Source organism: Solanum dulcamara, chromosome 3, assembly GCF_947179165.1.
Source record: "Solanum dulcamara chromosome 3, daSolDulc1.2, whole genome shotgun sequence".
In the NCBI taxonomy this organism is placed as follows: Eukaryota; Viridiplantae; Streptophyta; class Magnoliopsida; order Solanales; family Solanaceae; genus Solanum; species Solanum dulcamara.
In genome coordinates, this window is record NC_077239.1 from 73139006 (window position 1) to 73156021 (window position 17016).

General features: G+C 37.7%; 1 protein-coding gene across 2 annotated transcripts in view; it reads left to right on the forward strand.

The window, feature by feature from the left end:
* The window catches only part of LOC129882869 (piezo-type mechanosensitive ion channel homolog), a 45988-nt gene that overhangs the window by 18648 nt on the left and 10324 nt on the right, over positions 1-17016 (forward strand). For both annotated transcript variants that reach the window (XM_055957358.1, XM_055957357.1), the window contains exons 5-13: positions 1329-1485; positions 1590-1776; positions 4735-4850; positions 5449-5533; positions 7962-8177; positions 8267-8444; positions 12209-12337; positions 12452-12625; positions 12768-13001. In XM_055957358.1, the coding sequence (XP_055813333.1) occupies positions 1329-1485; positions 1590-1776; positions 4735-4850; positions 5449-5533; positions 7962-8177; positions 8267-8444; positions 12209-12337; positions 12452-12625; positions 12768-13001 (1476 nt within the window). The remainder of the gene's footprint in view (positions 1-1328; positions 1486-1589; positions 1777-4734; positions 4851-5448; positions 5534-7961; positions 8178-8266; positions 8445-12208; positions 12338-12451; positions 12626-12767; positions 13002-17016) is intronic.

The following is a 17016-nucleotide window of genomic DNA, read 5'->3' on the forward strand; positions in this document are numbered from 1 at the left end:
CAACCTAAGGAGCATTAGTTGGTCTATGCCAAGAAACATAAAGGAGACTTTAGCTTGCTGGAATAGGGATGTGAATCAGTCAGGTTACAAGGTTACAGGGAGAGATGGAAGATTGTTCCAGCTTGTATATGGTGGACCAGCTGGATGGAGAGGAACCAGAGGTGTTTTGAAAACAAGAGCTGCTCCTTACAGAAAATGAAGATGAACCGTCTGGTTCTTTTCTACTTTTGGTGTAAACATGAGTATCCTCAAGAAAAAGAGGATATTCCTAGCATTTTAGATTACTTAGGAGATCATAGGAGGGTGATTATACTACTGTGATTTCTGTTTGTAATTAATACTGGATTATCTTTAGAGTATTCCTCTGTTTGTAAAATATGTTACCTTTCTCAAAAATAAAGTGGCTACACATTTTTGATTAGTGGTTCTTAGTTTGTTTCGTACGCAATGGGCAATGCTGTACACAGTGAAGGAGGCGTTGCATAGTTGGGCATGTAGGAGGGGGGAGAGAAGTCAAAGGGTTTGGGGATGTTGCTCCACTAACCATCATGTGGTCATATGACAAGAGAGAAAATAGGAGGGGATTCAAAGGGATAAACCAATTTTGTTAAATTGCAACAAATTAGACCGTCCTAGTTTCCTTGTAGTGTACCCAAGAGGTACCCCTTTTTTTTGACAATGGTAACTGGTGTACCCAAGAGGTCTTCATTTGTATAGAAGACTGGATTTCTTTTGTGGAGAAGCAAATTTTGGTTTAGGCTCTCTATGTTTTGGTATACGACTTTTATATGGGGCTTCCCATCATTAATAAAATTATTCACTTTATAGAAGAAAAATTATGCACATTTAGGATTATGATTTCTCGGTGCAAGCATCTTGAAGACAATTATGCAACAAATAAAAAGCTGATGGAGCCGATCTTTTCCTGGCTTAAGTTTTATTAGCTACTCATTTCGTGAACAAATGAACAAATATATTTCAAGGTGGTCCTTATTGTATGTAAAATAGCGCGTGTGTAGTATTTCGTTAGTAATATAATCCTTTTTATTTTTGTTACTTATACAGAATTTCTTCATCATAATGTTGCTGATTTTGTGGTCAGCCTATTGTATACTTTGTTTTTTCTGGGTTCAGACAGGATTTCGTATCTGGATTTTTTTTATAAGTTAATATTTTCCCCTTTTTTTGTATTAAACTACTGCTCTTGGGTTTGCTTTGATTAATAGTTCTTTCAGTGTGTTGGGTTTCAATTATTTTGCAATTACTGAAATATAAAAATATGCTTTCCTTCAAAAGTTGACTTTATTTATCTTATGTTTGGATGGAAGGTTCCCGTCTTAGAGTGAGTTCTTGCTTATTTCTGCCTGCTGTTCAGTTGATTGTGGGAATTAGCTATCCTTCTTGGCTTTCTCTACCCTTTTTCATTTGTAGCTGTGTGGGCCTGGTTGATTTGTCTTTAACAAGCAACTTTTTAGGTCTATTCAGGTAATTGTATTGATGATCCTTTTATATTCATATGTATTAACATCTTTGTCCTTTTGCTTCTAAATCCTAAAAGGTTTTATTTTCTTCTTTTGATGATTTTGTAGGGGGTGGAAGCTACTCTGGCTATATTCTGGTTTCAACATATGCCTGCTTTATTTTTATCAACTCCATATTCCTTTTCCACAGATGTTCTACGTAGTAGCTGATTATATTGGTCTCTACAAAATATCAGCGCATTCTGATTGGCAAAAAAATTGTTCTGGCCTTTCTCTTTTGGCATACTACTACTTGGTACTCACATCTTCAACACGAAAAGTCAGTTATATAATTGGTTAATGCTACTTTCATGATTGTATATTCTCTTTGTACTTCCTTTGACTTCGGATCTACTTATGATATTGAAGCATTGAGTTCCTTATTGTGCACATTCCAATTGCTTTATACATGAGGAGGAGCTTGACTGACCTTAGCCACATCTGTTGTAATCTTTAGCGCTTGTCATCTCTTAAATGTGTTTTATTCCTTGTATGGCAGAATAGTAAGGGTGCATTTCAATTCTTTTTTAGAGAAACGAGGCTTTTGCAGAGTTGTAATAGTTAACAAGGAACCGAAGATTCTATGAGTTTACTGTCTTGAACGTGTGTGTTATTTATAGTGAAAGGAAGAGTTCAAAGGTCCATACTGTAGTATTTGTCATAGAGTACTACAAATTACATAGCTGTTGCGGGACACTAGATGAATTAGAATATAAATCTGACCAGCCTAAGCAAAGATGGTCCCTTCTCAAGTGCAGAAGAGGTTCCATCCAGCTGTTATCACAATAGTTGGAGATAAGTAGTTTTACTGGAAGGTTATCTATAACAAGCTAAACAGAATAAAATTGTATATTTCCATATAAACCTTCACTATCTATGTTTTAGCTCTCCCTCTACCTTCTCCAATCTCATGAAGACCTTCTTGACAAAGGCCTTCCACAAATTAGAAGCAACTAGTTTCCTGCAGGTCTGTATTTTCCTGCAGCATAACCCTTCTTTGAGGACTACAGCACAGCTACTTAGAGAGGTTGCATTTTCTCACTTTTTCTAAAGGAAGATATGGTGTAGTTATCGAAGCCTTACCTCAAGTTCAATAGCTTATGTATATTTTGTTTAGCCTTTCACATTGTGCCATGGTTATTAGGAGTAATTACTGTTTCAGTTCTCGTGGTTTGAGGTATTGTTCCCAAGCTCATTAAAGTTGACAAACAGTTTATAGAGAGCTATTCTTATGGCATTTATTGAAATATGTGGCCAACATCATCTAAAAGCTAAAGCATTAGAGAAAAAGCCACCTTCAATACCTTAATACAAATATCGTCATATGCAGATCAGATCCTTTTCCTTACTCCAAGCACTTAAATTTTTTTCGATGGGCTAAGGCAGTGACACTCAGGCTGAGAAATCTTGCCTATATTAGTTCCATATTTGGTTGTGTGTACCATCTTATTGAAAATTTTAAAATATTGGGGAGGACATACTTATAAAGGGAAAAAAAACTATTTGGGATGGGTCACTTTATGAATTTCATGAGGTCTCAGCATAACTTAAGATTTGATCTGCAAACATTTACAAAGACCTGAAGCTGAATCAGTAGCTTGTACTATTTGTAAAGAGTCCCACATCGGTAGTTTACGGGGATGGGTGGCCTCTTTAATATGACTTGGACAATCATCACCTCATGAGCTAGCTTTTGAGGTTGAGTTAGGCCCAAGATCCATTTCTTATTGGTATTCTCATTAAGTCTCTACTTTAATTCCTCATATTGTTCTCGGCAAGTTGGTCGTTGTAAGATCTATTCGCAAGCTTAAATGCAGATTTTAACATGTTCGTTTAGCTTTGTGTTTCCCAGGGACATTCTTGTTCTTGTGCTGGCGGTCATATAAATATAATTTTGTTGGAGCTAGAGAACCTATGTTTGAAGAAGTTCTTCTGGTCCGTAAAAAAGAATGTAGAGTGGAAGGAAGGAAAGTGACTTCGTGAAGGTGCATAGCAAGGTAGTCCAATAGAGCTGGTAAACTAAGCTAATAGCAGGCATTCAAACCCTTAGAACAAACTCATTTGATGTAGGGATTGGGGAATGAGCTTCGCAACAAAGAGTAGAGGCGAATGATTTGAAAGTAGATGCTAGTGGTTCAAATCATGTATTTAGCCTACCAATTCTTTCTATCTATTCTTTTTATCATTAAAGAGGTGCCTAGGGCTCTTGGTTCAGTACATTAGGGCTTTATACAACTCTACCTTGGTGATTAAGTTCCGCTTTAGTTGGTGTGAAATGAGCGGATTTTGGGATAGGAGGTCTTGTCGGTATGGAGCACTTTGGAAGCTTACCTTATTATTATATGAAGAGGGGAAAGGGTTCCAAACCTATCTGACTAGTAAGATGAAAGGGGCATTCAGCCACTTGACTGTAAGGAGAGGGGGGCAAGCCAAAACCTACTCCGAAGAAGTTGTTGGATAGAAGTAGTACATTATATATCTGCCCGCCCTGTTGAAATATAGGGAGAGATGGAGGCTACTGAATCAGTTGGCTCAGCTCTGAACATGCTCTGTGATAACTTAAGCTTTGTAACTCTCCCTGCTTCCTCTCCTCTCTAGTCTAAACATTCTCCTATTTTACTTAGAATTTTTCTGCTGAAGGTCCCAGGGGAATATGGACTTTTTTCATGGTTTTGCTAAACATCTGGAGCTTTTTAAAATCCCTTAAGTTCTTTTAAATTAATTTCTGCAACGGTACTCGACGGCAAGGCCAAAGTGGAATACATCTGCAGAGAGTAAGAGCTTATTTTCTGGCACCACGCTATATCATTCGCCCCCTTCATCTTCCTGTATCCATATCCAATTTATTGTTTTTTTTCCCTTTTTTATTCAAGCCTTTCCCCTATTTCCTTTGGTGGATCATCTGGACATTCTTAAGGGACTACTATTCCAGGTGCTCTTCACATGGAACTGTCTTAGGACTTCGGCACTGCTCTAGTTTCTTTTGGAAGATTGAGAGGGAAGACTTTTTGATTTGGCCTAATCTCTGGAATGATCCAGCTGTGATAAGTTTGTGTTAGAATAGTTTTTTGATTTCCATTCTCATGTGATGCTATTTATTTAGACTAATTGTAATCTCTCTTGCTGTTTTTAAAACAAATGCGTTTTCTAGTTCATTCTCAACAGTCCAGGTAGTTGGATTGGATAACAACGTGATTTTATTGACCATATGCAGATCTCTTCCATTGAAGGTGATTTGGAGGAAATGTATCTCATCATGACCATGAGAGAAGGAAACTTGACTGAGCGGCTTCTTCCCTCGAGGCATTCCTTTTTTGTTCGCGAATATAGGTGACTGCTGCAGTGTTTATATCTTTCGATCTATCTCATGGCACTTGTTTATCTTATTTTCAGTAGCTTTTCTATGCCAATTGGTGTACACAGTTACCTAAAAAGTTCCATATGCATTTTTTTCTGTGTTTGGAAACAGTATTTTTGTAGTTTGTACAATATGATCCTATGATATACATGGCACATAAAAGAGTTCTTGAGTTGCAACAAGGTCAGTGTCAAAATTGCTAGAGTATGAGCAGTAGTCTTACCAAAGTTTTTAAATTCCTTATACATGTAGCATTCTTGCTATGGCTAGTGGGCAGCCCGGTGCACAAAGCATCCCGCGTTAGCAGGGTCCTGGGAAGGGTTGCATCCCAAGGGGTGTATGGCTAGTGATGGAACGGAAATCTTTTTATTCCTTCCTAGAAACTTTTGAAAGATCATATTTTGACAACATTGACTACATTTCCTCCTTTTGGTTGTGAATCCATGCTTTTCTTTGCTGATGATTAAGGGAGAGTTTCTTTTACCTTTATAGGTTTCTATTGTTTGAGTTTGTTGATGGATACATTTTATGAAGTCTTGCTCAAAATTATATATTCTAATGTGATTGCAGATCTGGTGTGAGGCATACTAACGTTTTGTTGAAGAGGACTGTTTTCCGAATTTTCACTATCAACTTTTTCACGTACGGCTTCCCGGTACATGTTCCTAAACGACTATGAATTGTGGTCTGTCTTTACTTTTTCCTCTTTGATTTCCCAAAAAAAGCTTCCAAGTAGTTGCAACTTATATGCTCCAAATAGATGACAACATCAAAGCCTAGCAGGTGTGACACCGCACCTGCTGAAAACCCTTATACTGGCTGCATCAACAATCTTTCTAAAGTCCAAAACATGGAATCGACCCTCGGAACCTAGCCAAACCCTTTAGGATTCAAATCAAATATACAAAACACTTTTAAAACGCATTCCGACTCTATTAAAATACTTAAAACACCAATTCGAGGTTATCTTGACCAAATGTTGACCATAGACAACTCTAATTCTTTAAGGAATTAGTGATCCATTCAGTCACTAAATCGCACCCGAGCTCTTCGGAATCTGCGCAAACAAACGTGCCAAGTTAGAAATCACCTTCCGGACCTTATGAAATTGTTGAAACTCAATTTCGAATTCATTTACCCATTTTGTTGACTTCGGTCAAACTTCCAAATTATCAATTTTCTTCTCCGATACACATTCGATTGCCTCAAGAACCATGTCACCCATTCCCGCAAGTCATAAATCACAAATTAAGGCTACGGGAAGGATCCCTAATTCTTAAAACAATTGTACGAGTCATGAAAGTAGTCTCCTTTTGGCTTGAGACTTTTTCAATGTTTGGAAATATGAGTTTCGACGACTTTTCTCCATCACCACCCGACTCCTAAGTTGATTTAGCGTCCTTATCTATCTTGAGGTTTATGTTGCAGGTAAGGTTATCCTATACTTACATGAAATTCCTCAAACATCTGCACTTTACACCAAAATGGAAGTATGATATTTATAGTTCTCTACCTGTTTGCAGAAATTTTTACCTTCTAATGCCTCCCTCCATAGAGTGTGTTCCTTAACTGCGAGTCTCGTAACCATTTCCATATAGGGCCTTGTTGAAAACTCTAGGATCTTTCATCCCAAGATTTTCTATTTCATTGGAGATATAATGTTCTTCCAACTGACGAAATATAATTTCCTAACCCCATTTGCTGAATTCCATCGGAAGTTTCTTTAGTGTCTTTGCAATTACCTATGACACTGGCCGATGCGTGAAGCAATAACAAAAAGTTCGTATGAATGTTCAACAGAATGCTCTTGACATATACTTCCTTCTCTCCTTTTGATAGGTATCTTTGTTTCCTCCCTATTAGTCTTTCTCAACTCTGTTTAAATATCAAGCTCTAGGCTTTTTAAATAACTATTAGTCTTCCTCGGACCCTGCGCATAGCGGGAGCTTAAGTGCACCGGGCTGCCCTTTTTTAGGCTTTTTAAATAACTAGCTGGGAGAGCTTTACTGTAATCGAGCGCCTGCGTTAAATTCCCAGTATTGTGCACTTCACTCAGTGGCATGATCTCAAGCTTCCTAAAGTTTATCTTAAGGCTAGGCATTGCCTGGAACCAGAACATGTCTAGGATGCTGGTAAATATTTGCATCACCAAAAACTCCACATGTCCGATCGGTGACCTGACCCAACTCCATCATTGTAATTAACGTCTCCATTATTTGGATGAATAGCATGAAGATTACAGGTCTTGTCTCAAGCTCCTCGAGCTACCAAAGAAATTACATGGTCTACCATTCACTAGGATTGACTCTCTGACCATTGGCATGCAGAACTTTATCCACTTTCGCCACTCATCCCCGAATCCCATCTTCAGCATTACAAAGTCCAACTCATTTTAGTTCAAATGATCATAGGCCTTTCCAATTGCACAAGATCCTTAGCTACTCTTTGTTTCCCTCTGAAGTTACCAATGCTGCATAATGATTTCTCTTTCTTCCATAAACACATTCATAGAGGAAAGTTCCCTGTGGAAGTCTTAAATTGAGTTTTTGGAAGATTTGTGTGTGTTTTGTGAGTGAATGACGAATTCCTTTGACAAAAGAACACCAAATTACCTCATCATGCTAGAATTGAGTTTGGTCCTAGTGCAACTCTAAAAGTTAGCTCATGAGGTGAGGATTGTCCAAGATCAATAAGGAGATAACATGCATTTAGCATCCTTCAATTTTCGCGTGTTTATCTTTGTATATTTTGAACCCCCTTGGTGAAAATCCTACCTCCGCCATTACCCACCAGTGGTACGAGAAGTATTTGTGATACAAGATGTATTGTCCATATTGACAACCTTAGTTGTTTTCTTTGGGGTTCCAGTGAGGACGGAAATGGTCATTTTCCAACCCTTTCTTTGGTATGACATACTTTTCACTTTTCAATTTTTGATATGTATCATGTAATATTTTCATTATGTATCAAATATAGCCATTGTATTGAATCCCTATAACAAGTATTATTTACCATACTTGTTTATATGTTAAACTTTTGATGCGATTGTTTTATATGTTAAACTTTTGATGCGATTGTGACAGGTCTCCTTGTTTGCCCTTTCTTTTTGGAGCTTCCATTTTGCAAGTGTATGTGCATTTGGGCTGCTAGCATATGTGGGCTACATTTTGTATGCTTTTCCGTCCTTGTTTCGTCTTCATCGACTGAATGGGTTGCTTCTAGTCTTCATTCTTTTGTGGGCAGTCAGCACATATATATTCAATGTAGCCTTTGTTTTCCTCAACTGGAAGCTTGGGAAGGTATCCTTCTACTTTGCTGTTAGATTCTGGTCATGTCATGTCAGTTAATTCTTGCAAGTTAACAAAGTCATTGGATTGTGAACTTTTAGGATATGGAGATCTGGGAGATGGTTGGATTGTGGCGTTATCCTATTCCTGGCTTCTTCTTGCTTGCACAGTTTTTCCTCGGAATCCTTGTTGCAGTTGGCAATCTCGTAAATAACTCTGTTTTTCTATGCTTGTCAGATGAAGAGAACCAATCATCAAATGACAGCTTCAATGAGGAAGGTACCAATCACTACTTTAATCTCAATCAGATAAGACAAAAATGTCCTTATATTTACTCAGTCATTCATCAATACTCTGCTCTAAACTGGTTGAGTTAGCTAAAGCTACCTTAGTATTTTTACAGTAACTTGTCATTGTTGTGTATACGAGTTGCAGAATGGCTGGGGCTTCATTAATACAAAAAATTGAAATGTTGACTGTCCAGATAAGATATATCCTTGATATTTCATATACGTGTTGTATTGATTGAAAAGAGAGAACGTGAAAGTTCCAAATTATGGATAACGATTCAGCCTCATAGTCTGGGTAAGAGGTCTATCAAGGTACGCCCCCCGGGGCTCCTGTATGGTCTGCCCGCAGGCCTATATAAGTCAGGTGAATCCACGCGGAAAATTCCAACTGACTCTATCTGAATTCTGTGCACAGAATAGCGTCGCACGTAGTAGCCCCCAAAAATACCCACCCTACGGTGCATAGTAGGCTATAATCTCAACTTGCATGCAAATGCTTGTTATAGTTAACTCATAAACCATATAACTCGTGAAACACTTGTTGATTATTTTTTTTAGCTTAAGAGTTCTATATCTATGTGATCTATACACATATGGATAATCTGTGGCCAATTGCTTCTTTTAACTTTATGATACACATGTACCCTGTAACTTCTAGGAGTTTCAATTGAAGATACATATGGGGACATATGAAACATATGACTTTTCTGACTAGAGAAAGAGTATTATAACTCTATCGATTTAGACATCCAACATGGGAAGATTTGCAAAATAGGAATACTTCATCATGTAATCTCGTATGACATTTATATTAGGAACATGCGACTCTGGGTTGTGCCTTAATGGCGAAAGAGGTTTTAACTTTACATACCTTACTTCGGGACTTATTATCTTAAGTCGTGTCGTCAAACTCCTTCGTTGAGTTCTATAAGATAACATCATATAGGGCAGTATAAGAAGCTAATCAAGAAGCACAACAAGGCCAAAAACACAATAATGGTTACAAGCGACAAGCTTAACAATTACGATAGATAAATGGCATATTGCCACATCCTTCTCTTTATCTACTTTCCAAGTGGGCTCATGACTTACTTATGAGGTTAATATTACTCCCCAATCCATACTTCACGAAGAACCAACCCCTTAATCATTCAAATTATACATATAAACTCAAACTCATAGTTTCCGAACACCATTCCGTGAGTTCTTTGTCAAATGACGTCAAATTCCCTTATAAGCTCATAGTTTAAGTTGGTCGGGAACTACTACCATCAATGACAATAATAGGAGCTCATATAAACACCTACAATATATTCTTTAGCAATTTAGGCATTTCATCAAACACTTTGCGAGTGACAAACTTGCAAGAATTATAAAAGTCACGTTTTCTATACCTTGCCTTCATTTTTATCATAACAAAGTTGTTGCCCCAATACAATACAATCAAACCCTCCTTTAATCAATACAACAACCAATACATCCTTCTACATACTCCCTCCTCACCAATTACATCAATTACAATGGGTAAAACATGTCACGACTTAAGCTTGATTGGTGGATTCCCTGGTACTACTCTAGAGCCAGACAGATTAGCATGGGGACATCACAAAGATGGAGTATATTCTGTGAACAGACTATACAATTGGGGGCTCAGAAGAAGTGTTGGAAGATCCACTGGACCTTGGAACACAATATGGAAAAGTGTGGCTCCTGCCAAGGTGAAGTGCTTCACTTGGTTGGTTGCTAGGAAAAGTTGTCTGACCCATGAGGCAATGCAGAAGAGGGGCATCAACATAGCATCCAGATGCCTCCTCTGTAAAGAGGCTCTGGAGACTAATAAACATCTATTCATGCATTGTAAGGTAACTGCTCAGGTGTGGCCTCTGTTTTCAAGCATAGCCAATGAGTATTGGACTATGCCAAAACACACTTCTGACCTCCTAAGTTGTTGGATCAATAGGGGAGGCAGCAAGACTCAGAAAAGATGGTGGAGAACAGTTCCAGCATGTATCTGATGGGTTATATGGAAAGAAAGGAATCAGAGAATTTTTGAAGGAACAGAGTGTACACTACAGAAGATCAAATGGAGAGTAATTACTACTCTAGGCTTTTGGTGTAAAGAACACGATCTAGAAGAGGAGTTCCAATTAGTGGACTTCATAGGCTCTTTGTAAGTATGTTTTTTTTTCCAGTTTTTTCCTTGTAACAGTTTTTGGAGTTGGCCAGCATAGCCCTTAATGCTGAGGAATACAAAAATTTACCAATTTCAAAAAAAATAAACATGTCATGACTTCCTATCACCGTCCCGTGAGTCCTACTCGTAAATTGAACTTAAAACATATTTTAGAATCATATTTATGGAGATAGAACAAGATTCATACCTCTATGACCAAGAGAAGAGATCCCTGCCCTTTTTATTCCTCAAGAACACACCTTTTTCCTTCAAGAAAACACTCGGCTAAGTATATCATACGGTCTATAGAGAGGAGGACACTTTATTCTTGAAGAAATCAACTTACCTTAAGCTTGAGAAGATTTGAAATGAAGAACCCTTGATGTATTATGAAGAAAGGATGAAGAAAACTCTTAGGAACAGAACCTTAGATGTTTTAGGAATATATGAAATGAAACCTCTAAATTTCAATATAAAAACATAACTTTTGACCGACTTCCTTAAAGTGCCACATGTCCCGCAATGATTGGGCAGTGCGCGTGTCTGTCATAGAATGCCCATAATTTTTTACTCCAAAGTCGTATTGACGAGCGGTTTGTTTTGCTGGAAACTAGACTCAAATACCTTTCATTTGATAGTCGTAGACCCTGTATCTCCTTATATATTAGGAGATACGCTCGTTCAAAATTAGATGATAAATTAGATCATTTAAAATATTCCTCCACAATGAACCTTTAAACTTGAACCTTTTCTTTAGTAATCTCTTTGGCCTATAACTTTGGTGTAACACTTCAAATGAATTAACATAAGGATTACTTGGTATTCATAACCATTTGCAACAATATTCTCCCGATATCACACCGATGCATCGGCATTTATGAGTCGCTGACGTACTTTAAGTTATGGGTTATTACAGCTAGACGCAAACTTTTCCATTGTTACAACTAAGTATACTACTATCATTGCTGGACTAAGAATTTTGTCGATCCACTGTTTGAATAGGTGAATCACGGTGGCTTGTTTGCTTCTATTACTTCAGTGAACATTGAATGAAAAAGCGCTTCATTGTTTTCTGTACATTAATCAGCTGGAAGAGTCACATCGATTGAGTATTTGAGTGTGCCATTTATCTGGCTATTTCGAATACTGATTGGTCAGCTACACCTTTAATTTGACGGTTGAAACCTTCTGTAATATCATTCAGTTGGGTTACAACTACTATAGTAGAGCAGAACCTAATTGTTTTTTTCCTATCCATCCTTTCGGTCAATGTTCCAATTCCTGGAATACTGATCTCTTCATTTAAAAGATGCAGAAGTTGTTTGGAGCCTATCATTGCTTCAACTTATGCTGCCGTTAATACTGTCGATAGCATGTAAAGTCTTCATAATTTGCTTGCCTTCGCTTAATTTATTTGTGATTCAGAATTCTTTTGATTCATGAAGTGGGTGCAAGAATAATTTATAAGATAATTTCTGTTCTATACTATATCTTTTAATATTTGTGGCTTCCACTTAGATTTTTCAGTATTTCCCTAGCACTTCAATTGCATCACTGCGTTTTATCTTCTGCAATTGCAGTGAAAGAAGAGACTGAAGTATTGATTGTGGCAACAGTTGCCTGGGGATTACGAAAATGTTCTCGGGCTATTATGCTAGTTCTCATATTCATTATTGCAACAAAACCCGGATTCATCCATGCTGTATATAGTGAGTAGTATTAATTGTTGGTGTAATGGACCCAAAAAAATGTAGTTTGAAGAAGATGCTTTTGTAGAGCATGATCTGGTGCATGGTGTTAACTGATTGTTTTTATTGTTTCAGTGATATTCTTTTTTGTTTATCTTCTGAGCCATGACATCAATGAAAAGATGCGCCAGTCTCTAATCCTTCTATGCGAGGCTCATTTTGCTGTCCTGTATATTCTTCAGCTTAATCTAATCTCTAAAACACTGGAGCAGAAAAGCTCATTGAGTATGGTGATCCTTTCTCAGTTAGGTATGTTTTCTTTTTGATTTGTCGTCTTGATTTCATCTACAGGATGAGTAATTAGCTCATTTCTCTCTGCTCTTGCACATTTTCTTTGTCTACCACATTTGATTTTCTTCATTGTTTGATGCATCCTTCCAAACTCCTGCAGGTCTACTCCAAAGCGATAGCTATTATGATTTCCTTGAGATAGCAGTGCTTGCGTGCTTCTGTGCAGTTCATAACCATGGCTTTGATATGTTATTCTCGTTTTCAGCCATTGTGCAGCATACTCCTTGTCCTCCTGTGGGATTTAGCATTTTGAAAGCTGGGTTAAACAAATCAGTCCTCTTGTCAGTTTATGCCTCTTCCACCAATAGAGACCACGATTCTGATCATTCACATGGTATGAATTTTCTCTCGGCTAATTTGTGATTGTTGTATGTTTCTAATGGGCAAAGAAGAAAGTAAAGTCATCAGTCACTGTATATTCACTATAGATTGTAATTTAGTAGTATCTAAAACATATTTTAGAAAGAGTGATTGTCGCCTAACAACATTTAAGAGGGGAAACTATCACGACCCAAGCTAGGCCCTAGGTGTGACATGTCGATTAGAATCCCGAGGGACTCCAACCAAGCCTCTAAGCATATATAGCATGACATAAACAATATGAAATCAAGCGTAAACATAAATGCGGAAGATAGTCTCAACATAGAAATCTCGAAACAAAGAGAATTCACACATAGTAGTCAAATGAATGAAACATACTTCTATAATCTAACAATGCCTCTACTAAACTTAGATGGGGCATAGGACAAGCCCTAGCTCACCAAAACATAAAGAAGTACATAAGTCCAAACATAAAAGAAAGACATAGTGGGTTTGCCCTCGAATCATGAGGACTCACCAAAATAGCTAACTCTGAGTAGGATCCCGATCTTGCCATGGGGATAAGTAGGAGCGTCGTGACCTATATTATGAAACAATATAGGAAAAAGTCTGCGTTAGTACATAGAATATACTAAGTATGTGAGAAATATGCATAACGTGACATAAAGGACATAATAAGCATGAACATGAGATGCATGACCAAAATATCTTGAAAAGCGTGAAGTAAATCAAAATCATGTTTTAAGGTCAATGCATCATAAAAACGCCATTTAAGAGCTTGTAAGAAAACATAATCATTTTGTGGGATATGGACCGTAACTGACAATAAAACCATGTGAGCTATAACATCGAGTCCGGTGTAACTCCTACACCGGAAAAAAAGAGTATACTTGCCAAGGTAGACTTCATATCATTAACAACATGAGCTATATGTGGATCCACTAGCTAAGTCATTTAAGACAACCTACGGGGGCACGTAGCTTGGGACTAGAGGTTGCTACTAGAAGCTCCCTTACCAAGCTTCTACCTCAAGCCCTCTCGGTCCTAAGTCAAATCCCAACGAAATAGATAAAAATCAATATCATCATATCATTAGGAAAGACAATAATCATATACCAATCCACATTATGAAAATCATATAAGAGTAGCTCTTTAAATCATGATTTCATAACATCGTTCATATAGACACTTACCTTTCTAAGCATCTAAGATCATGATTTCATTCATATTGTGAGAAAACCTTTCACAATTCAATGATTCATACTTGAAAACATCCTTGAAATATCATTCTTAACTTTCATAAAACATTCGTAAATCCTTCATAGAATTCATGATCATAATTCATAGTTCATAGTTGAAAATCATAGACATAATGCATGGGTCCATGCGAAATCACTTGAAAATCATGTATCATAATAAATTCATGCATAATATAGTAGAATAACATTAATTTAAATCAATTAGGAAAGACCCATGAAGAATTGACATGAAACCCTCATTGTATTGGGTGAAAATAACTTTGGAGATTAGAGATCCTTTGGGACACAATGGATGAATGGAACCCGTTGGTGAATTCCCATATATCTGGAGTAAAAGCTTGGAGTAGTAACTCCAATGGAAGCTTGAATACTTGAGCCCTAGTTATTACCTTGAAGAGGAAGTTTGAGGGAAACTTGAAAGAGAATAAATTCTAACTTGGGAGAATGAGAGTTTTGGAGGGTTAGGAATCAGTTATAGTCCCTTAGTAAAGCTCAAACGACCAAGTGTAGGAATTAAATAAATGGGAAAAGACCCAAATACCCCGACCTTAAAGCTGACGGGACACCTTCACGGACCACTATATGGTCCGTGCAACCTACCACGGACCGTATAGGCGTCCATAGAAGCAAAGGAGAACAAGGTCGTGGGGAGGGTGACCTAAACGGAAGAGTCTACGGGTTGTGAGAGTTCTAACGGCCGTACAATGGGTCGTGAACAATAACCCCAGGGTTTCTGAAGCTTTCCCCCATGCAGACCCTCCTACGATCCGTGAACCCTCCCAAGAGTGGTTCGTATCTCTGAAGGAGGTTTATGGTAGGGTCTACGGTCCGTGAAACTTTATACGGTACCTTGCCTGGATTCCCTTTTTCCCCAGTTCCCTTGCATGGACCGTGGAGCCTTATACGGTTCGTGAAGGACCTCGTAAGAAGCAGCAGTGACTGCAAATTTTGCACTGGGTGAGTTTTCCTTCGTTTTTCCTTTCCGTTTCGGCTTTCCAACTTCCGGGATCTTATAGTAACCATAGTCAAACAGACTTCATCGTTATTAGAAGATGGGTAGAACCTTACGTAAGGATAGAAAGGTATTACCAGGAGAAGCCTTTACTATGCAACATAAGTTGTTGATGTAAAGCGTAAGGGTAGAGCGAAGGAGGAGGAAACTTTTGGGAATTAAAGGATGCTAACCAACTAGTATTTCAAGAAAAACTACAGGGGGAAGGAGTCTGAGACCTAGAGGGGGATGCAAATATTTTGTGGAAGGAATGTTAGGTTGGATTAAAAGAGTAGCAAGCAAAATATGAGGTATGTCTAAAGGTGTAGAACCTCGACCACAATAATCCTGATGGGTAGAATGAGAACGCGCAAAGAGTTATTAGAGCTAAAAGGAAGTGTTATATGTAGTTACCAAAAGTAGAAGATGAAGAAGCCTTTGAAGAGTACTATAGTACTAAGTGGGAAGCTAAGAAAGCTATCAATAAAGCTCGAGGAGAAGTCGTGGATGTCTTGTAGCGAAAACTAGGGGCAAAAGAAGGGGATAAAGAAATATTTAAATAGCACAACAGAGAGAGAAGAGAAGTAAGGACTTTTTTTTTTAAACTAAAACTTTTAGTTAACGAAATAGACAAATATGTACAAACTAGCTCATTGGACTATGGAGCTAGATCTTACAAGAAATAAACACTGAAAACCTTAGGGATGTTAAACTCTAGAGAAGTAAGGACTTTAAACCAGGTAAAGTGTCTTACAGACAATTCCCAATAAGTATTGACATGCAATAATGAGATCAAGGCGAGATGTAGAGGTTATTTTGATCAATTGTTCAACTCATAATGGCATTCTAGATCTCCAAACATATGTGCATGATAGAGGCTTTTAGCTACACTCATAGGTTAGGCTGGCAGAGGTATATGATGCCATGAAAATTTTGAGGGTTAGAAAACATGCAGTCTTGATGGTATACAGTAGAGGCTTGGAAGTGTCTTGGAGAGATTGGAGTAGGATGACTTACCGAAAAATTTTAATGTTATACTGAGAGGTGGTAGGATACCTGACAAGTGGAGAAAGAGCACCCTGGTTCCAATTTATAAAAACAAAGGAGTAACCTGTCTCCTTTGTTTTTTTTTTTCAGTTCCAAAAACAAAACAAAGGAGACATCCAACGTTGTGCTAGCTATTATGGAAAACTTATTGGTTCTACGATGAAGCTCTAAGAAAGAGTGTTAAAGCATAGACTTAGGGATACTACAAGTGCGACAGAGAAACCGTTTTTATTTATGCTGGTAGTTCTTCAATATAGGCTATATTTTTAGCAAAGGAGTTTAATGGAAGTTCATGCGAAAGGAAAAAAGATCTACACATGGTGTTTATTGACCTAGGGAAAGCATATGATAGACTGATGAAATAGAAATATTCATATTAAATATATGAATGCCATAAAGGAAATGTATGAAAGAGTCATCAATAGCGTGAGAATAATAATAGGAGATACAAAGGAGTCCTCCATAAATGTGGGTTTACACCAAAGATTGACATTGAGCTCGTAATCTTTTACATTGTTATGGATGAGCAAACCAACGTAATGCAAGATGAGGTCTCATGATGTATGCTATTTATTGATGCTATTGTGCTAATTGACGGAAACCAGTGAAAGTGTGAACCACAAGCTTGAACTATGGAGAAACACTCTAGGAAGTAAGAGTTATAGGATAAGAAGTAAAACTGGATCTACGCACTGCAAGTTTAGTCAAAGTGAGATTAGATGGCTTATGGT